Source organism: Thunnus thynnus, chromosome 3 (assembly GCF_963924715.1).
Source record: "Thunnus thynnus chromosome 3, fThuThy2.1, whole genome shotgun sequence".
Taxonomy (NCBI): Eukaryota; Metazoa; Chordata; class Actinopteri; order Scombriformes; family Scombridae; genus Thunnus; species Thunnus thynnus.
Genome location: NC_089519.1, coordinates 13,453,696 through 13,475,663, shown reverse-complemented (window position 1 = coordinate 13,475,663; position 21,968 = coordinate 13,453,696). Strand labels below are relative to the sequence as shown.

Sequence of the window (21,968 nt, the reverse complement as noted above, 5' to 3'; positions counted from 1 at the left end):
ATAATACATTATATTCCTTAAGTTTATTATGTGTTTAATACTTACAATTCATGAACTGCAATCTAGTAACTACAGATGCAGTTAAATATAAAGTATTTAATTTAAAAATGAACTTGAAAATATTCAAAGCTGAAATACAGAAAAATGACCAAAGCACTGCATGAATTAGCCCTTCCCCAAAACCTTAACTTTAAAAAAATGTTGGTACAAGCATAAGACTGGAGAGAGTAGTCAAAACAGCAGGCAGCACCCGACCATCCCAAAGAACGACCAAGTCATTAACATAATGAAGGGCTACAACACCAGGAAAGCAGTGAATCCAGTAGAAGGTGAAATTTCTCCACAGCTGTCCCCACAGTGAATGTATCCAGCTTTTTGCGGGAAGTTTGCCCTTCACACATATTTAATCTTGCATATGACCATAGCTAACATTGAGGACATAGAGGTCATGTCCTCAGTATTGGCATTAAATTAAATGTAGTTTTTAAATCATGTAGACAGTCTTTAGACCATCACTTGGCCAGCTAAAATCTCATATCTTGTAAAATAACTCATACAGCTTCCAGCTATATTCACACAAGTCACTCATACAAGTGCTCCTGCACTTCGCCCAAGCAATTTTTTGTTCATTTTTGTTTTTATGGTTGATTGAAATTACACATTACAGTTGGTCCTAAAAGGTATTTATGAGTAGTTTGCTGGTGATTTAATATTATTTGGACAGGCTCATTTGTAGTTTTTAGAATAGACCGTTTATTTTCATGTTTGCTGGTTAAATCTCTCCTTGACTTTATCTCCTTAGTTTAATATGGTGCTGCACTGCTGAGATATATAAGTAAAGCACTGACTGAGGACATTTATGGGAGTAAGGAAAATATTAGCTTTCCCACAAACATGGCATTTTGAAATACGTTTTTCATTCTGACCTGTTGACATTAAGTCCAAGGTATCTGCGGGCTGCGAGCATAAAACAAATAAAATCAGCTAGAAAGAAATATAATTTAGTTTTACAAGAGAGGATGAAATAAAGGCGAGTAAAGAAGCCGTTTTCTTCCACACATTCTTTTTATTTGTAAATAATAAAAATGAACTTTTTTTTAAATATAAAACATACACATCATTTGAGCCACATCTGTTATACAAACAAGAAATGTTGCAGTGAATGCTTTACTTTTTTCTAATTTTCTTTTTGTTTCAGTGGAACACATAAGTTGTAAACAATCAGCAATTTTTTTTCCTGTTAATACTGACAAAGAAAAAAAGAAAGGAATAAACCAGCTTCACCGGACAATGAAAAGAAAAGTCAACTCTTCTGAAGTGGGACTGAACGGGGTTCAGACATTGGGTTTGAAGCACAAAGAAGTGTTCAGACAACAACTTTTAGAGTGGTGGTACACCTGTAGTTTCTGCAGCCGTGCGTTTAAGCTCGGCCATGTTTGTGACCCAAGTCCATCACCTTGTGTTGTCCCACTGCATGGTCCCTAATGAAGCACTAATCGCTCCTCATTATATGACTTGACCCCTTTGCAAACATCACTCAACCCAATGACAACCCAGTGAATGGCTGCTGAATATTTACAGTGTATGACTCTCTGTGCATCTGCTTTTATTCTTTATATAACTTAACAGTTCGTGTGTTAGCATATCTGAAATCATTATGTTGAAACATAATTCATATTTCCATATAAGTGGATCTGATTTTTTACATATTTATTCATACATCATCTCAGCCCCTTGGAGGTATACTATGATGTGGAATAACAGTAAGAGGGGCTGTGAGGTCTGCTCAGTACTACTGTACAATACAGTACATCTTCCAGAGGGTAGAGGAAAGACATCAACGTAATCTTGGGATTCAGTTGTTTGAGAGACATTCAGCACCGGACTGAGGGACGTGGAATAGACTGCAGTTGAGTTCAAATGTCTTTGCGTAATGGGAATGGCTTCGGTTTCTTGGTTTTATCTCTTTAATATTCAAGTACGAGCAAACTGTACAACTGCATGCAACATACAAGCGGCCCTACAGTATGTGGAACTAACACACGTATCTAGTTCAGTATCTTTTTTTCTGTATCTGTTTCGTTTTTACAAAAATGTGCATGCAGCTTGGAACAGGTTCCAGTCATGCTGGCCCCGCCTCTCTCCGGGTGGGAGGAGCCTGCAGGGGCCAAACGGAGGATGAGCATTGGTGTTGGTGTCCCGACAGATCAGTCTGATTGGTTACTTTCACATTCACAGAGATGCACGAGGGAAACTGTGAGCGAGTCCTCTTTTCTGTTTGTTTGTTTTCTAATATCTAGACAAAGAAATGAACTGAACCAGTGACAGGATCATTGCTTTTTTTCTCCTTTTTTTTAACTACATGTTTTTTTTTCAAAAAGTTAAACTTTTTGTTGTAAAAAAATCAAGCTCTTGTGCTTGTGTTTAAATCTCAAAAGAATGTAAACTAAGGGTTGGATAAAAACCTTAAACGTGCTGGGGTGAGGGAACGCACTCCCCAAAAAATGTGAAAAATTAGACGGTCCTATCTTGCTCTTGAGTAAGTGAATAAAGATTTACTTTTTTTTTTACAGTGATGTTGTACCCTTGTAATATTTCAAAGTGACATAAATTTTATTTATTGGTCAACCTCCTGGGAGGCCTAATATACATCTATACAAAGACGACTGGCCTGGACGTTTGCCAGTGGTGGAACAAGGAAAACAACGCCGCACGCTAATCTCACTGTCAAGTGTAAAAATCTAAGCTGTGTCATCATCACCCGTCCCCCCCTGCATAACATTTGCAGACATTAAATAGTTTTTATATCCTTTTTTATCTCTTGTTTTGTTTTTTCTCTCCATGCACACACCAGACTGACAACATATCATGAGCATTTTACACACTGTAAAAACATTTTGTGCCAATAGTAACAAAGGGAAAAGAAATGAACAACAAAGCAAACACACTAAAACAGTGTGGCTTCAGAGGAGCCATGGTAAACATATTGAAAAGAGGATCTTTCGACAGAGAGAGGGACCAGTGATGCGGCTCCAAGGTCTAGGCACCAGAAGAAGGCCCTGTGCTTCCAGACTGAATACCCACGCGGGAGCACCCTGCCTGAGGGCAGAAGTGCTGGCAGTCTGTTGGGTTCTGAAAGAGGCCACTGCAGAGAGGACGTGAGAGTGCCACCTGCAGTTGTGGAGGGTGATTACCTCTGTCTCGAGTCCATACATTCCGACGCTTACATACATTTCTTTGCTATTGTTGATTCAGCCAAAAACCACCCTGCTCATCTTTACTGTCTCCCATCTCGAGAGCTACTGCATGTTGTCTGTCGACAGCCCTGCATCTTCAGCATACACAGAGAAAAACTATGAGATTTTTCTTTGAATGGATATGAAACACTGAAATGTGGCGCTCCCTAGAACAGACTAAATTAACCGCGACAGGAGTGATTGTCAGATCTCAACAAAGCTTTCTCATTGTGACTGTTTCTGATTGTTGTTGTTCTACATTTCTGCCTCTTTTTTGTGTGTTTTTTTTTTTTGTTTCTCTCTACAGTACATTTCATGAGTTTGTTACTCGCAGAGCGGTGTAGAGCTATTGGTCCACTAGGATCGGACCCCGGGAGGTCCGGAGGAGCTGTCGAGTGATGACTGGGAAGCTCGCCGCGTTAAGGAGGCAAGCGTTGGATCCACCAAGGAGGAAGGTGGGAACAACTTGTACCAACCAATTACTGTGCTTGATAAGTCCAGTTCCTCCAATAGGATTTGTGCAACTCCCATGAAGCTTTTATGGTCCATGCGGCCGTAGTCTCCCCATACAATCACCTGAAGGAGTCAATAAAATCATTTTCTGTCAAATTACACAGCAGTATAGTTCCTCCTGCTAAAACATGATTTATCCGTGTGAATTTGAAAAAAAAAAAAAAAACATTTAACTTTGTGATGAAGAAATATATCTTCCACTCACCTGTAAGACTTTACCCTGTGGGCTTTCCTCGAATAGCAGTGCTTGCTGGTACAGTGGGTCAAGTGTTTTCCGTGCAATCTTGGTTTTCTTTTTGGCTACGTACGCTCCATTATTCAGCAGATAGACCTTGACATATGGAGCTGAAGGCAGAGACAAAACAATAAAAAAGCCATTAGTGGGGAGCACAGCAACTCACCAATATAATCTAGATCAGACCTCACAGCTGGTTATATCTTCATGAGAAGCAAAAATACAGAGCAAGCTTCGGCTGGGTGTATCTAGTGAAGGGTGTATATCATAAGATAATGTGAAAAGAGTGTATAACTGATGTTTTGAGAGGGAGGGAGGAATTAGCTGCTCTGATATCTCAAGGTGGGTCAAGTCTTTACCAGGGAGCGATTTGGATCCTGGCTTTTGTACGAGTCCTCGCGCTCTAATAACTTCCACCTCCAGCTGACCCTTTTTCTCCATCATACCAATCTGGATGTCCCCTAGGAAACAGATGAAGATGACAGAAAGATGATTGGTTTGGTGCCACAGGAAGAGATTAATGAAAAAGAGAGAGAAAAAAAACTTTGTGCACAGCATGTACAGCTAAGCTACATGTGTACTCAGAAAATATAACTCAGTGAGTGGTAGTGACCATACACTCAGCCTATAAAAATATACATCAATATACATAGAACAGCACATGTTGCTTAGTGTTTCATTAGGTCCATATAAAATGGGCTAAAGGCCCAAAAACAATGTGAAAAATTTCATGAAAATCAGTAGTAATCAATGCAAACGTTATCAAAAATAATACATAAAAATACCCTGGAGCCACACACACTAGAAAGTGATTTAGAAAATAATTAACTAATTAATAATTAATAATAATAATACAAAATAATCAATATATATACATATTTAATTCAAAATAAAAAATAAGAATTAAAAAATCTAAAATACATTGACATTAGAAGAGATAACACATATCAGAGAAGAAAAACAAATAAAACGGAAAAATATTTAAAGACTAAAGAACAAAAGAAAAAAAAATAGATCAATGTCACAATGAAGGTGGTAAGCCTGAAACTGAGATCATAGCTAGAGAAAGGGAGAAGAGAAGAGAAGAGAAGAGAAGAGAAGAGAAGAGAAGAGAAGAGAAGAGAAGAGAAGAGAAGAGAAGAGAAGAGAAGAGGGTTATCTCTAATATCTCACCTATGGCAGGTGTAGCCAGTGTTTGCCTGCCCACTAACTGAGCCGGTCCCAGTCCATCCAGGAAGTCACTGAACTGACTGCTGGCACCCAGATTCACTCCAGAGAAGATCAAACTAACACAGAAAACACAGGAAAAACAAATGAATCAGGAATTGTTATGTTAAGGTACAATTCCTGATATCAAAGACAAACGAACATCATGACAGAGGTGATTCTTTAAAGGATAACATCAGTGGTTGTCTCTCTCCTACATTATTCTCAGTAGTGTGTGTACAGTCAGCACTGTTTGAGCTCTCAGTGCTCATTTTGCTGCCTTCAGGAGAACCTGAACAATTCGCTGATTCATTTTTTACAGCATGAAAAACATTTCAAAAATTGCCCAAGCAAGATAATCCATCACAGAAAACACCAGGCCTTAATCTGATTCAGTCAAAGTTTGTGTTTTATCATCGACTCACGGTGTCCAAGCTGAGTGTTTCTCAACCGTGTTCTCATTATATTACAGTTTTTACTGTCAGCCCCTGCCTAGATATACTGCACCACTCCCTCCCTCACCACATGTTGGCATACAAACCCTACTGTCACATCCATGTTATTTTATTTAGGATGTCTGCTGGGTGGAACAGCAGTTCACTTCAGGCTACAGTAGTTTTAACAGTGTAAAGTTTGCATTTTGAGACCAAAAAGTAGCAGATTACATAAACAGGTGGGAATGTAAAATGGGCATATACAGACTTAAATTAACCATCATTTTGAATAACTGGCATTCTCCCTTAAGCACAGACACATTACAAAAAAAGACAAAACAGCAGGATGTAGAGTGTGTGGATGGGGGATGAAGATTATAGTTTACTGACTTTCCCTCAGAGTTGTAGCTGTTCATGCTGCCATTGTTGGACTCTCTGCTGGGCTGGCGGCTCATGTTCCTGGTCAGCTCCACTGCCATACCGGTCTCAGTGCTCCTCTGGATGGGTGCACCCTTCTCCTTCTTACTCTTGCCCTCTGGATGGAACAGGAGAGTGATGAAAAAAACACAATGTAACCCATGAAAATATGCCAAACTGTTTTCAGCAGAGTGATCTACTGTCGTTCAGTGAGGTGGAGGTTAAGCACTCTGCTCAGTAGCATTTGCATTTCCCCTGCAGGTCAGTCTGATAGCCTGCAAAAAGTAATGTCATAATTCATGTTTTACTACTGCTGCCCAACAAGATGTTTAATATAGAACATGGAAAATCAAAAAGTATGAGGATTCAGAGAAAGATTTCCTTTAAACCATGTTGCGGTTGTAGAAAAATGGACTTGTTTCCAGAGCCCTTTTATCAATGGAAACTCTTTCAGATTAAACCATTCACTGGTGGATAGATAAAGTAGAAAATCACAGGACAGCCCAAAGATCTAGTTAAGGATTCTGTGATGTCTCCGTCTGAAGCGTGTCCAAAGTCACACCCATGTCCTGCTAACTCTCTCCCTCCGGTAATCAGTAGTAAACAGGAAATCTTTAGGTAGAAAAACAAGCCAAAAAAACATTGTGTGGCATCTTGGACTGGGGTGTGTCCACCTTCTGACTCATAATACAGGCAAGTATGGCGCAAAGAGAAAACTGTAGCTGCATTTTTGAGCCTCCCATCATCCCTTGTATATGCTGAGTTTGAGATGGATCTTTTCATTAGCAGGTGAGGTGGTCAACAGCACATAAACCTACCACAACATGTTAAGTAAATATTATCTTCTAATCACCCAAGAAAAATCCTAAAGTTTAAAAACTCAAAAATAAGTCTCCCTTACCTGCGTCCGCTCTCATCCATCATGAACAGGAAGGATTTTACAAAATTAAGCTTGATCTGTTTGCTATTTCTACTCCCTCTCTCTCTTCTTTACATCAGGGCGAGAGACCCCCTCTAGGCCCAGTGTTCTCTAATAGCTTTTTATGTCTGCTACAAAGAAGGGGAATACAGCGTTTGGCTTTCATCATGAGTCTTACACCCCCCCTGTGGTAAAAGAAGTCTAAATGGGAGCTGGACTCAGACCAGCAAGGCTCTGCTGTGGGACTGGGAGCTGAGCTGCGAGGGGCTCTCAGCTGGCCACGATGTTCCCAAACTCTCCGAAACATATCATTTGGTTGTTTGTCTTTATAACCAGCGCTGGGGCAGCAGAGGTTTGTCTGTTACAGAACAAAAGGCCACGTGCAATTTGTGGTGCTTCGGTACGGTCTGCTCCTCAGGACAAATCCTTCTCATAAACACTTTAGTTCAGTTGAAATTCACAGACATAAATTACATGTTGTTTGCGTGAAGTAAATTCATTTTTGGGTCTGAATGTTGAACAAATCATTCCACGTAATAAAATACAGCTGAGTTGAAAACCGAAATATTGTAACAGATCAACACACTGTACTAACACAATGACCTTCATTAAAAAAAATCAACCTGCTCCTGCACAAAACTCTTTACAAATGTGCTGGACAACACATTCTGCTACACAACGAGAGGACAGAGCTTCAGTCTGAGATTTTGCTCCAGCACCTGTAAGTTTTTGGATACACAATCTCTGCTCTGGTTGCCAGCTTGAAAATAACCAAATGTATCCTTCAGCAGGCCCTCTGGTGACTTAGTATTGTACTTCCATGAAGTTGGGGGGGGGGCTCACAAGAGACAGATTTTTAAAAGAACGGTCAAAGTGGAAACAGTAGAGGCGTAGATTTCCTGACTTTTAGTCCCTAAGTGTTGGATCCTACACCTCCCATAATGCAACTTGATTACATCTTAAATTAGATGCTCTCTGCCCGGTGAATGCCCATGCCTTATATGAATTGATACACTACCTAGATTGTATAAGGACCTCTTCCAATTCAAGCAACTAACACTGTGTATTTATTTTCCTTTTTTTAAATTATCTTTTTATGTATTTATTCTATTTTAATATACCTATTTGATATGAATGCCTTGTTTCTTATATGGCTTGTTCTTTACCCCTGGCTATATATGTTATCTATATGTTGACTTTGCCAAATAAAGTTGCTTGAAAAAAAAAAGGATGCCCTTGCCTTTTAAACTCCACATCCCTAGATGTAACAGAGCTCATCTGTTATAAATTTGTAGTCTCCAATCCCAAGATGTGTTAACCCTGGTGACATCACTACAATCAGGGTTATTTTCTCAGACAAAGCTCCTCCAGAGCCCCAGAAGACATTTTATGGGTCTTGTCAAAGGCTGAGTAGTACTCTTCATGACTCGTAGACTGAACTTGATGTATAAAATTGGTGGAGTCTGCCTTCTAGTGAACATTTCATTACTCTATGAATAATGAATTAACTGGATAAAATATTTGAAACGGTTAGTCAGTGGTTAGTTAAAATTTATGCAAAGGGAAGGAAACCTAAATGGAGCAAGAAATCTGCAACCACCATGGCTCAGTGTGATAGGCGGAGACACCTGTCAATCAAGCAAATATGCCTCCAAATTTAGCCCTCTATATCACCTTAATCAAATAATTATTTTTAAAATTTCCACAGCAGCAATACATAAACAGCTGTGAAATTAAACCATCACTGCAGTATTATGTGAACATTCAAATGGAATATATATATATATATGATATATGTGTAACCGTGTGCAAAATAAGTTTTGGAAAAAAATTTACCACATCTCCATCACACCAGTGAAAATGTTTTTTTGGTTCCCATTATGACTCACCAGGGCCGCTGATCTGTGAAGTGCTGCGGCTGCGACGGTTGCCAACGATGGCCACCACCCGTGCGCTGAGGCTAGAGCGTCTCTTCTTGCTGCCGCCACCCACCGTGCCCAGCGCCGTGTCTGATTGGCTGCCGTCAGTGCGCTCCTGGGTGTAGATCTCCCCGCTCACACTGGAGCTCTTCAGCATACTGCGGCCCACTGACGCTCGCATCTGCCGACTGGAGAGAGAAGACACTGAGTGACACTGTGACCTGGTGCGATGGAGAGAGGATGCTGTAACGTCCATTGTACTGTACCTTCACTTTGGTAGAACACAAATAAACAGCATGTTTGACAAGAGATGCATGATGACAAATGTAACATTTCAAACTAGTTGTGGTTGTGGGATTATGTTTAATTATATAGCATGTCAGAAAAATAACAGATGGGTAAACATCTGGGATTCCAAAGAAGGGGAATGAGGAAGCCACAGTCAAGTGACACATCCTATCAGTGTCTGGTTGTTTGGTGTGACATAATGGTGCTGGCATTTTAGCCAGGACTCTCCAAAAATAGATTTAGAGCACAAGAGACCATTCTGGTTAAAAGGTGTCAAATAAAAATAAAATATTTTAGCAGTCCAAAGCTGTCAATCATATGTGAAACGCTATGCGTTAAAGTTCATTCTTCTCAAACGAGCCACTACACGCCGGCAGAAGCTGCCTTGTGCTCGATGCTGCCTCCTAGGGGTACGGAGGAGCCGCCGCATGTCCATCCCCTCAGAGGGAGTCAAAGTGCTGCACGAGAGCCCAGCTATGCTACCTCTGTCCCCAGTAGTATCTACTTCCTGTAGGCCCCTGACAACCACAGTCCACTGGCCTGGAGGAGCCAGGGCATGGCTGGGAAGTGGAAGGGTGGTTTGAGGCCTTTCCACCGCCCCCTGCAGAGGGGTTAGGGAAGGGCGTGCAGTGGAGGGGTAGGATGGGAGGCGAGGATCCAGGTTTGGAGGATGGAGGGGGTCCAGGCAGTCACAACACAGGACGCATGAAAGGAGGGATCTGAGACATGCAGTTGGGAGTGCACAAACACACACAGAGGCACAGACACAGAAAACAAGGGCAAAATATAACAAAAATGACAAACAATATTGTACAAAATGCAGACTGATATGCATGTATGTACAGTGTGTGATATGTTTGTAACACACATAATATCAGTCATATATCATTGTTTTTGGCTGAAAACCTTGTGATTTGTGTATTTTTTGGTTTTGTTCAACTTTTTGGAATGCAAGTTTTCATCCAACCACAAGTGATACTAAAGAGATGCCAAAAATGCAGTGAAGGGCAGGAAATCTGAACATGACTGAGGCTTGATTTAAGCAAAAAGCTAACATGAGTAGCATCCACTGAATTACTTCAAACTGATGAGAAGCAGTGTGTCAAAAAATAAAAAAGAGATATCAAGCAGGGGGAAAGGTTGAAGAGCAAAGGTCAAAGATGATATAAGGAGCATTTGATGTGTCAATGCTGCCTCACGTTGCCTCCATTTCTGCTCCTCTGTAGTATGTACTCAGTCACCTCCATATGCTATCATTAAACTGGCCTGAAGTAGATGTGATAGCCTCCACAGAATACAGACATTAATATCCCACTGTGAGTGAAGACTGATCTGAAGCCAGCAGGCCTTGTACAACAATAGATAACTAATTCACACCCTGTCTCCCTAAAAACAGACCGCTTGTCTGAATTATAGATAAGTTACATTTTGGGCCTTCTAAAACTGACTGACTGTTTTTATAAATGGTTGCTGACATTGTCTGCTTTTTTTGAAATGAAAACCTGTGTTTTCACTGAAAACAGACACACAGTCCCTACTGTCTAAGAACTGATCTAAAACCAGCATCTGCGCAGCCAGAGACACTGTCTGTCTGTATCTTTCTACAATGCTACTGTGTCCATTTTACATAATCTATGCTATTTTTATGTAAATAATTTATCTGTGGATATAGGCATATCAATATTTTATGAGAATCATTGTAAGTATGAGCTTATTTTACCAATGTGTATAAAACAACTTAAAGATTAGAAAGGATGGAGATGCCTTTAGTCTTTTCTTTGCTTGATCTATATTTTAATCAAAGAGGAGACTGGTTTCTGATTAATGTCATGCATTCTATTGACATTTTGTTTAGTTGGTTTGTATTTGTTCATCTACTGAATATGGATGTAAGAAGATATGTAAAAACTGTAGGTATGCATGTGCATATATGTGTACATTCCTTGCCTATTTTTTCTCTCTTTGTACTCTTAAGGTTCGGTGTGCATAACTGTGTGAACATCATTTCTACATACTTCTGTGTACTTTTGGTTCAGTTCTTTGTGGTTTAGGCTAGGTCCCTTGGTTCCAATTAAGGAAAATCATAATGCTGCAGCATACAGTGATATTTTAGAAAACAATGTGCTTCCAACTTTTTGGAAGAACAATTCGGGGAAGGCAATGGTTTCCCGAATTTGTTGTGGAAGAATTTGACTGGTCTGCACAGAGCCATGACTTTAACCCAGTCCAACACTTTTGAGATGAACTGGAACACCAACTGTGAGCCAGTCCTTGTTGTCCAACTTCACTTCTTAAGGCTGAATGAAAGCAAATCCTTGCAGCCAGGTTTCAATCTTGTGGAAAGCTGATAAAAGCAGCATATTAGTGCCCTTGGTTTTAGAATGAAATGTTCAATAAACTCCTGTGGGTGTAATGTCCACACACATTTGCACGTGTAATGCTTGGTTTGTGTATAACTGATAAATGTTCAATACAGAAAATAATCTCTTCATCTGACACACAAGCAAGGATGCACTGCCTCTCTCTCTCTCTGTCTCACCTCCGACTGCAGAAAGTGTGTCAAAGGCCGTTGGGGCTGTGCTTTTATAACACTCTATTTGGATTGATCTGTGGTAAGGCCATAAAGAACGGGGCCCTCCTCCCAGACCTCAATACATTAGCTGGCTAATAAGCTGCACTACATCACCAGCTGGCCTACTGAGGACCACTGGGATAGGGTCGTTTGTCCCTGTCAGCACACTGCTACTGGTCAGCCAGGGATGTGTGTGTGTGTGTGTGTGTGTGTATGTGTGTGTGCACGTGAGGAGAATGTGAGGATTTTTTTTAAATCTACTTTTTAAATGCATATTTCAGCTCTACTAGTTTTAGTTCAGCTTCTTTCTTTTTGCAGATGTATAGTTTTTATTTAGTAGTTATTCAATTTTGAATTCTAGTATTTTTGTTAGCTATTTAGCAATTTTTTCAAAAATTTTTTTAAAGAGTTTTTTTTTTAATTTGACCTCTGATTTCTAAAATTCGGTCTCATTTTGTGTTGCATATAAACAAAATACAAATCTGAAAACAATGGATGTTAATGTTTTGAAGAAATTTTCTAAGTAATTTTAATTATAGAAAAGACTTTTAATGTAGTTTCAGCATATTTCAGTGTTGTTTACATTTTTATTACAGTTACAACAATGCTGTTTCTCATAGGGGTTCTATAGCAATTTGGTGTTGCCCCCACCTTGAAGTTGGGGCATTGTGGAAGACAGATTTAAAAAGGAATGGTCAGATTTGGGTAAGATATCCTAATTTTATGTTCCAGTATTGTTCAATATAAAGCAGCTTGATTGCCTCTGCCCAAGTTTAGTTTCTTGGCCTTGAGACATCAAGATATCATCAGAGTTATTTTCTCAGAGTTAAGGGAGCTCCTCCAGAAACACAGAAGACATTAAACTGTTTTCATAGGCTCCTTATGAAAAGTAAACTGATCTTGATGTGTAAAATCGGTGAAGTGCCCCTTTAATCGTAAACTATCATGGTGGAATTATGATGACTATGAGTGCAGGTAACATAATGAGAATGTTTTTGAATGAGTGGATGGGTCCAAAATATAATCGACTGATTCTGTTCAACCAGATATCGCAACGTGAATAAGCTAACTGCACCTAATAATAAGCAGCAACATCTTCCTTCCATCCTACTCTTGTGTCCTTGAGCAAGACGCTGAGCTAACCTCTGACCTCCCTATAGAGGGTCCCAGCACAAACAGAATAACTTCCCTGTAGTGATCAATAAGGAATTGTCTATAATCGCTACCTTAAAAAGTTTCCATTGCTTGCTGTTGTCTTAGAAGAATGGGGATTGAGGGATTCTATCTTGGGAATGAGGGGCTGCTTGTACAGTGAGGAGATGGATCGTCTGCCATCATCAGTGAATTCACCATTTGGGATCCATCGATCTTTACCTGGACTCCCTCGTGTCTCCAGCTACAGTGTGTCTCCTGCGCTTCAACTCCTCAGAGAAACGTCTCTTTCCTGCTGCCCTCCTCCTCGCCTCCTCTCCATTCACCCCCCATGAGATCCTCCTGTCCTTCTTCTCCTCCTCTAATGACTTGGACCTGAGGTCAGTTTATTTTGATTCCACCATTCATTGTTTTGTGTGTATGAGTATGTGTGTGTGAGAGAGAGAGAGTATAGAGGAGACAGAGCATGCAGATGGACAGAAACACGCAGCGGTTGGCATGCAGGAAAAAAAAAACAAGACACACAGTGATAAGCATGCATAAAACAAACAAAATTAAGTGTAATTAAAAGAGAAGAGACTGGCTGACAATCAAAGCACCCTTAATATTTAAATAGAACATATTACTAGCCAATGAAGACTGACCTGAGTCGTCCCCCGGGTCGTTCTGATTGGATAGACATGTAGCTGGTGCTACTGAGGCGGGAGGCACTGCTGGCACGGGAGAGAGCTGACACGTCACTCATATCACTGTCTGACGATCTTGCCGACATGTTGTCGCTGCTGCGCCTCTGTTCTGCGTACATCTACAGAGACGAGGAGGTAGAGGGTAGGAGGGAGATGATCATTTTGCTTAAGTTGAGGATAGAAAAGGCAACATACACATCATTAATTGAGTGCAGGTGGAGGGATTTTAGAGCAGATGGATGCTGACCTCCCGTTTGGTCTTGAGGTCCGTCTCGGGGTCATGGGAAGCTGAAGGCCGGTAGGAATGTACTTTCATCTGCAGCTGTCGGGCTCGCTCCTCTACTGCAAGAGCTGAGACAGATACAAAATGAGTAAGAGAAAAATAGAAAATGAAAACACAAAACATGAGTAACACTGGTGTATTCCAATGAGAGACTATAGGGAATGTCCTGAAGATGCAGGATCTGGTTCCTGACACCAGATGGAGCGTGATGTGCACTGATAGTACATCAAGTGTCCATTTGATGAATGCTAGGAGACACAAAACTAAAAAAGCAAAAGGGAGTGTTCTTGAGACAAGAGTCCATTTTTGGTGACTAAAGATTTAATTCAGTCATTTAAAGTCATTGCCTGCTGTATTTACATACACAGCATAACAGAGCCACCAGATCCCCTCACTGTAGGGGTCAAGCAGACCTGTACAAGTTTTTCCTTTAATTTGTCTCCCATTATTTACTACAATGTCTGATGACCAATGACTTCATTCTGCTCCCCACTCTCTCTGACTCCAAGTTTATGCCCTTGCATACACAGAACGTACCTTGCTCTATGCTGCTGCTTTTTGCAGGGAGCTGCGGCAGCTGCCTGCCCCTGCGACCTGATGAGGGAGTCCCCGTTGGAGAAGAGGGGCTGCAATGAGGGTGTGCTCTGACATACCACAACATAAAGACACAAAGAAATGGGAAAGAAGAAATAACAACATTACTACAAATCCATTCATCACTAAATGAGGTGCACCCCTAAACTGAATCACAGAATCAACAAACTGATGTCCGGCATTAAAGGTCAAAGGTCAAGTTGGAAGAGGATTGGATCACAATCATCAGTAAAGGTGCAGGAGAAGTAAAGGAGGAGCACTGAGTGTGATTACATACAGTATGCACAGTATTCCAGTATTTATACATATCCCAGCATAACATATTAACATAAAATGTTAACATTTATACAGTAAATATTTATATCTACAGCTTCACATCTGGATCGAAATATTTAAATATTTGCATCCACACAGCTCTCATAAAAACTTCATACATCACTGTTGACATATTTTTGATGTTTTCATGTCTGAAAATGGAGCTTTCAGATCATTTTGGGACATGGTGTGTACATTTGGTACTAGTGCATACAGGGTTACTACACTCAATGTTACAGAGAGGAAATCAGCACACGGAGGAGTAGAGGCATACTGCTGGCAATAGCATGCACCTGTCTGGCCGTGGCGAGTTAGTAGAGGACCCTGCCAGGGCTGTCTGGCCAAAGGGCCTCAGTGGGCCCCCTCTCCCCCTACTGCCCCTCAGGATAGAGGTGGGCTGGATGCGACTGTCATCAGCAAATAAAAAGAAATGAAAATATAACACCTTAATACAGCAGAATTAAATCAAATGAAAATAACAACAAATGTTGCTCTTGTCGGGGCCCTGTGTGTAATACTGTTTAATCCGTGAAGGAGTCCATAGTGAAAAGAAATAAAAGGAATAGTTTGACATTTTGGGAAACACACATTCATTTTCTTGCCAAAATAAAGATGAAAAATTGATACCACTCTCAGATCCATACGCTAGCAAATATGAGGCCACTGACAGCAGATTTTTGATACCTTTGGACAGCATTAAAAGTGAAGAAACAGCAGCAGGCTAGCTGTTTCCCCCTGTTTCTAGTCTTAATGCTAAGTTTAGTTAGACAGCTGCTGGCTGCACAATATTTTCATATTCATCCTGTTTCCAGTGCTAAGCTAAGCTAACAGGCTGCTGGCTGTAGCTTCATATTTGGTGCACAGATATGAGAGTGGTATCTTTCTTCTTTTCTAACTCTTGGCAAGAAAGCAAATATGTTCCCAAAATATCAAACTATTCCTTTGACAGGTAGAGTTTTTGTAGTGAACGTAGCTCCACTCCAGCCATGTAAACCACCAGCCTAACACTGAAACATCTACTGTAGATTGACAGCAAACTTCCATTGGTAATGTGGAATCACACACAAAAAAAACAACCACATGCACAATAGTAAACAAAAAAGTCTTATTGACAAAAAAGTATAAAAATTAAATTAAATCATCCTCATCACAAACACTGGACAGTGACCTGTAGCGTGTTCATTAAGTTTTTCTTCATGGCAGAAAGCTTTTTTGATTTTCAGCTAGCATTCATGGCTACATACTGCACAAGCTGTGACTGAAAAAACAAAACAAAATATCATATTGCTCCAGAGAGAAGAAAAGAGGTGACAGTAATGAGAGGAGATGAAATAAGGTGAGTGAGTGAATGAATGATCTTACCTGTCCCCCTCCAGGCTTTTTTTGCTGCCCCTTAGACAGTTTGGACTTGATGAATTGCTACACTGCCTGTTTTGACTAACAGCAACCACACACACACACACAGAGAGGAAGAAAAAACAAACACGAGATGGAGAATGGCAAGTGGTACAACTGAAAACTGAATATTGACTGATATGTTGGATACAATGTAAACAGCTCACATTAATACTTTACGGTTTGTTTTTTGTGGTTTGTAAAAGCAAAATAGCAGTATCAGTAATACACATTCCACAAACTTTTTTTTTTTTCCCGCCAGCAACTATGTCACAGCAAAGAAAGTGCTTCCAAGCCAGAAGTGGAGAAATTCACAGGTGCACAGCAGAAAGAGCAGGTGCAGAGTAAAAGAGGGTTTACACAGCCTTAGACCACAAATATTTACAGGAAAATGGAAAGAAACAGTGCTGATCACAAGATTTGTGCAATGCTATCATCTACAGGGTGAGCTCTACGCTACAGGATAGGCTTCAGCGTGTGGGGGGGTCAGGAGGGTATAAGCAGGAAAGCAGAGCCGGAGTGCGTGTTTTTAAAGTGGGCACGCCTGGTACCTGTCTTCCTCAAGGGCCACATGTTCTACTAAGATCCTGGGTCTTGGGGGAGTCTTGCGGGGCAAAGAGTTGGAGCACCTAGAGGGGCTGAGGAGTGGGAGGAGGAGCATCCCGAGGTAGGAACAATGGGAGAGGTTGTTAGTGCGTAAAGGGACAGTCAAGGCTGTGTTACTGTGAATGCACTTTGACTTCATAACATCTGACAAAACAATTCACCTCGACCTGACGCAGGCTTTTAATCCAAGTCAGGTTAGAAATCTGAGCATAGACTCTTTTCATGGCAGACATTTTGACTTGTCAAAGCAGGAAAAGCACAGGTTAAGTGTTTTACGTTAGTGTTATTATTTACACCTGCGCTTTTCCTGCTTTGACAAGTCAAAATGTCTGCTATGAGCACTTACAAACAAGATATAACATCGTGGGAATGAACCTTGATGCTTTCTTGCTGAGAGTTAGATAAGAAGATTGATACCACTCTCACAGACATGAGTTGTATCAATCTTCTCACCTAAATCTCCGTATTTCCCAAAATACACATGGCATATGCACTCAGCCAACCCTCCTGTCGGCTCTATAACTTTGTCAGTCATTGTTCAGACTGCCTCTGCTGTTGGAGTATACAGTGCTGAACACTGCTGGTTTATTTTCTGTCTTTGAAATTAAAGACAGACTAAGCATTTTTTTTTTCCCACCATAAATCATTTCCTGAAGCCACAATCATCTACCCCAATTGAGATTATAAAACAGTGATGTAACAGCTTCATGACTTTTTCAGAGCCAAGGTCAACAACATCCGCTCTCTGATGTCCTTTCCTCCAGTTAAATTAAATTAAATTTCCTCAAAATAAATAACAGAAAAACTGAAGCTCTCTTTATTGGCACTCCACACCAGATTCAGTCATCCCCCAGTCATCTCACCTTTGAGGGCCAGGATATCCCCCTTTGCTCCTCAGTCATTTATCTGGGTCTTAGGTTTGACCCTCAGCTGACTTTTGATGACCATATAAGACATCTATGCAAAACCTCTTTCTACCATCTCAAAAACATCTCTAAACTCCGCCCCTCTCTAACTCTGTCAGATGCAGAGAAACTTGTCCATGTCTTTATCATCTGAAGACTGGACTACCCAAATGTGCTCTTCACAGGGATCCCTGGCAGGAGCATCCAGAAGCTCCACTATGTTCAGAACAACGCTGCCAGTATTCTGATGAGATGTGTGGAAACACAAACATATAACACCAATTCTGTTTTCATTGCACTGGCTCCCTGTCTCCTTCGGGATTGCCTATAAAGTCCTGCTACTAACATACAAATCCATCAAAGGACATGCGCCTCCCTATCTACAGGAACTGATCATACTACAAACCTCCACCTGCACCCTCAGATCTGCCAGCAGCTTGCTCTTCCAGGCCCCTAGTACTAAGCTCCACAGTAGGGGGGATCAAGCCTTCCACTCTGCTGCACCACGCTTGTGGAACAGCCTTCCTAACCATCTGAGGACAGCACCGACCCTAGACTCTTTTAAAAAAGGCCTAAAAGCCTTTCTATTCAGGAAGGCTTTTTTATCTTAACTCTTATTATTATTTTCTTTATGTTGTGTCTTCTGTTATTAATACTGTACCACTTTGAGTTTCACTATGAAAAGTGAAGTACAAATTAAATGTATTAATATTATTATTATTATTACTATTATTATTTATTTATTTATTTATTTATTTCAGAGTGCACATTCTAAACAGCAGGTAGATGTGTTTTATGTTTTTTATGTGTGGATGAGACACATGACATGAACTGGAGTGAAAACATGCAGCATCCTAAACCCAAAATGTTGAATCATTTAATCATGCAGTCCAGAAAAATACTGATTTAGAATCTGTGACCGAAGACAACTTCAAGAGTCTATGATGATTGTGTCTGTATTCATCTTTACAATAACTTATCATAATGTGTGCAAATGTGCAAATGACATTCACTTGATCCATTAAAATGTGTGAATGAATGTGGTTTGGTGTACAAACAGGCATGTTTTTCTTCTTTTTTTTATACCTGTCTCTGTCAGGGGAGTGAAAGTTGGTGTCTGGTCTCAGACAAGTGGTGCTGGCACTCCTCACTCTGTCCAACGATGGCTGCAGGTCGCTGCACCGCCACAACGTGGCAGCAGAGAGAGGTATAGAAGAGGAGAAACAGAGATGGAGACAAGATGTACAAGGACAGAGGATGCAAGGAGAGGTGACGGGAAGAAGAGATTGTGAAGAATGTGAGAGAATGAGAACAAAAAGGTAGTGAGTGGGAGGCAGACAAAGAAAAATACAGATAAAGACCGAAAAAGAAGGATTATGAGGGGTAATGTGAAAAAAGAGAGGCAGGAGTAGATAGAGAGAAAGAGGGAGAGACAAAGAGAGAATAAGGAGGGCCATCAGACAGTGCAGTAACATGTAATGGCTCTGATGCTGTATCTCCATTTATCATAGCCAGTCATTCCTCGCGGCCATACACTGTGAGACCACTCAAATGGAAGGTTGGTGGGTTGCCATGGGAACCAGGTCTAAGTGGAAGAGGGAACTGCTTGTAAGTGTGGATTGAGGGAGTGAATGAGTGAGGAGGAAAGGAGAGCAGCCAGCACTCACTTTACTCTCTGCTGCATATGCTCACAGCTGTATGTTTGTCGTTTGTCACGTCATGCTGCTCTGTGACAACAGTTACTTTCAACAGATGGTTGGCTGCGTGCCATCGCATGACATTGCATATAACGTTTCAGGCCAAATGCCTCACATGGCAACAAGGGCTTAGGAGTTTAGTGGTTGTTTAATGCTCTGCGTTTGCCAGTACATGCTTAAGCCTCCATGGTGTGTTGTCACCCGAAAAAGGAGGAAAGAAAATGTTTTGGGGTGGCGAGAGGACAAGGGGATGGGTGTGTTCTTACCTAACCGTGACCTCATCAGTGAACCTGAGCACACGGTGTGTAAGGATGCTACGAGGCATGGTGCTGCCCCCTTCTTGCCTGTGGGGTGGCTTGTTCTTTAGGCATGCGGGAAGGGTGGAGCTGTACGCCAGTGCCCCGCCCACGACAAGCGGGAGAGACCCGCGTGCAAAGGAAGGCAAAGGAAAAACAAAATGACACATGCAACTGACAGAAATAAGCAGAGACAAAATAAGTGAAGGTTGGGGAGGGAGCACAAGAGTGAAACTAAGCAGGCTTCATGCAAAATGATCAGAAGAGACAGCGAAGCGACATTCATATCATGGTGTAACATAAAATATGGTTTCCTTCTCAACTTCCTGTTCACAGTTTACATTATAAATCTGTATCGGGATGCTGGTGATCACCAGAAACACCACACAGAGCAAATGACTTAATGAACACAGATGAAGCACATCCTGCTGTGACCTCAGCATGAGGAATTCATTATGTAAGAGTATAGAGAGAGTTCCTCTTGCCCTCCCTGTGGATTGACCCTACACACACATATGGGGAGATTACATGTAATGCAGATTATATAACACAATCTAAAGATCTAAAGCCATCGAGACTGCACGTGGTGAGAAAAACCAAGCTACATCTATCAAATGTATAGGAGTGCCACAAAATGGATTAAAGCAGAGAAAGAGAAATGGAGGAAATTACTTATGTAGGTCTGTCTGTCCAGTGGTCATGTGGCTAGGGATGAGATATTACAGTAAATCTGACAGATGATGTGCATGTTTTTTTAAATGCTGCTACAGAGGTAGCAAAAAGAGTGAGAATGTGTTTTCTACATGTAAATGTGCTCTGAGTAATCTGGTGCAAATTATGATGCTAAAGATCAACATCTGATATTAAAAGACAATACTAATAGTTTTACATGTTATAGCTCATTAACTGCAACTCACAGATTCTTTACATTACTTGTATAAGTTTTAGACTGATTTCCAGGCAGGCATTATTATCCATTCAGTTAAAGGGGTACTGCAGTGATTTAAAATTGCACTTTCATAGTCAAATATGGTGAAGCAGAGGCAACGATATCCCAACTATTGGTCCTTAATATGGGTAAATCTCTCTATGTCTTCCAAACTCCACAGTATAGTTTGTAACACAGGCTTTTTGTTATAAATGTGCGGTCTCCTTTAAAGCCACAGAAGACATCATACACCTGTTTTCCAGATGCTGTAGTTCTCCTCAAGAGTCTACATTTATGCTAGCGGCTCTGTTTGGCTGTACTTGGTCACAGTGGTGCTTTGAGCTAAATGCTAGTATCAGCATGCTAATATGGTCACAATCAAAAGGTTAACATGCTGATGTTTAGCAGATATGTTTACCATATTAACCATCACAAGTGTGCTAGCATGCTAATTAGCACTAAACACACAAGTACAGATGAGGCTGATGGGAATGCCATTAGTTTGGCAGGTATTCGGTCATAAACCAAAGGTATGGACAAAGTGATTTTTTATGATGAGGGGAGCATGAATATCTGTACCAAATTTCATGACAATCCATCTAATTGTTGTTCAGTCTGGACCAAAGTGGTGGACCAACTGACTGACCTACATGTAGAGTTGGTTGGTCTACCGTCTAGCCATGCCTCTAGCCTGACTAGTAACCAACTACACTTGAAATGTGGTGGTGATCAGTACGTGTCAAAATGTTTCCTTGTTGTTGCATTCTGGGACACTCAACATCCTGGCCTTGAGATTCAGTTAACCATTAAAAAGAAGTGACCAAATTCTCATTATAATCTTCACAATGTCCATGTTTGCTTGTTGTTTAGCCTGCGGGTTAGACTATCTGACAACATTGCTTTTGAATGCAAAGCTTTATTGGCATTTGTCTCTAAAAATCCAAATAGCAGAGCTCCCCTGACTGCACCAATGACTTCCTGTTTTCACTGCAACCTAGAATCAGTCTAAAAACCTCTGCTATGTTTTGAAAAATGTCCAGAAGTGATGTATAGAGGTATATATTGATATATAGACCTATATGTGATTTGTATTTAATGGGCAACAACATGTAAAAGCATAGGTATTTTCCTTCAAAGGACTGAAAGATACAGTACAGAGGGAAAAAGCAACACATACTATTTAGTTAGTTAAAGCAGCTCCATGACAAAGCAACTAGGCACACACTCCGACCATAGCAAGCACAAGCAGCACAGTGGTCTGGGAGACATGGGCATTTATTGCGTCGAACACTGCCGCAACAAAATGGCCCACCAACTCCACAAATGAATCTGGGAAAGCTGGACAGGAACAGAAAAGGGTACGCAAGACTGC

At 40.9% G+C, this 21,968-nt stretch overlaps 1 protein-coding gene across 5 annotated transcripts in view; it reads right to left on the bottom strand.

The window, feature by feature from the left end:
• Nucleotides 1–1,060: 1,060 nt before the first annotated feature.
• The window catches only part of rims1b (regulating synaptic membrane exocytosis 1b), a 79,890-nt gene continuing 58,982 nt past the window's right edge, over nt 1,061–21,968 (bottom strand). Inside the window, exons 19-33 of one of the 5 annotated variants that reach the window (XM_067584353.1) lie at nt 19,639–19,758; nt 18,762–18,851; nt 16,716–16,802; nt 16,132–16,206; nt 15,063–15,176; nt 14,398–14,504; nt 13,825–13,928; nt 13,536–13,696; nt 13,114–13,266; nt 8,850–9,067; nt 6,015–6,159; nt 5,158–5,270; nt 4,344–4,445; nt 3,955–4,094; nt 1,061–3,812 (exon numbers count right to left, since the gene is read on the bottom strand). In XM_067584353.1, coding sequence (XP_067440454.1) covers nt 3,594–3,812; nt 3,955–4,094; nt 4,344–4,445; nt 5,158–5,270; nt 6,015–6,159; nt 8,850–9,067; nt 13,114–13,266; nt 13,536–13,696; nt 13,825–13,928; nt 14,398–14,504; nt 15,063–15,176; nt 16,132–16,206; nt 16,716–16,802; nt 18,762–18,851; nt 19,639–19,758 — 1,948 coding nt within the window. In that variant the 3' untranslated portion in view covers nt 1,061–3,593. The other 4 variants (XM_067584352.1, XM_067584348.1, XM_067584349.1 and 1 more) reach the window with 4 other exon arrangements.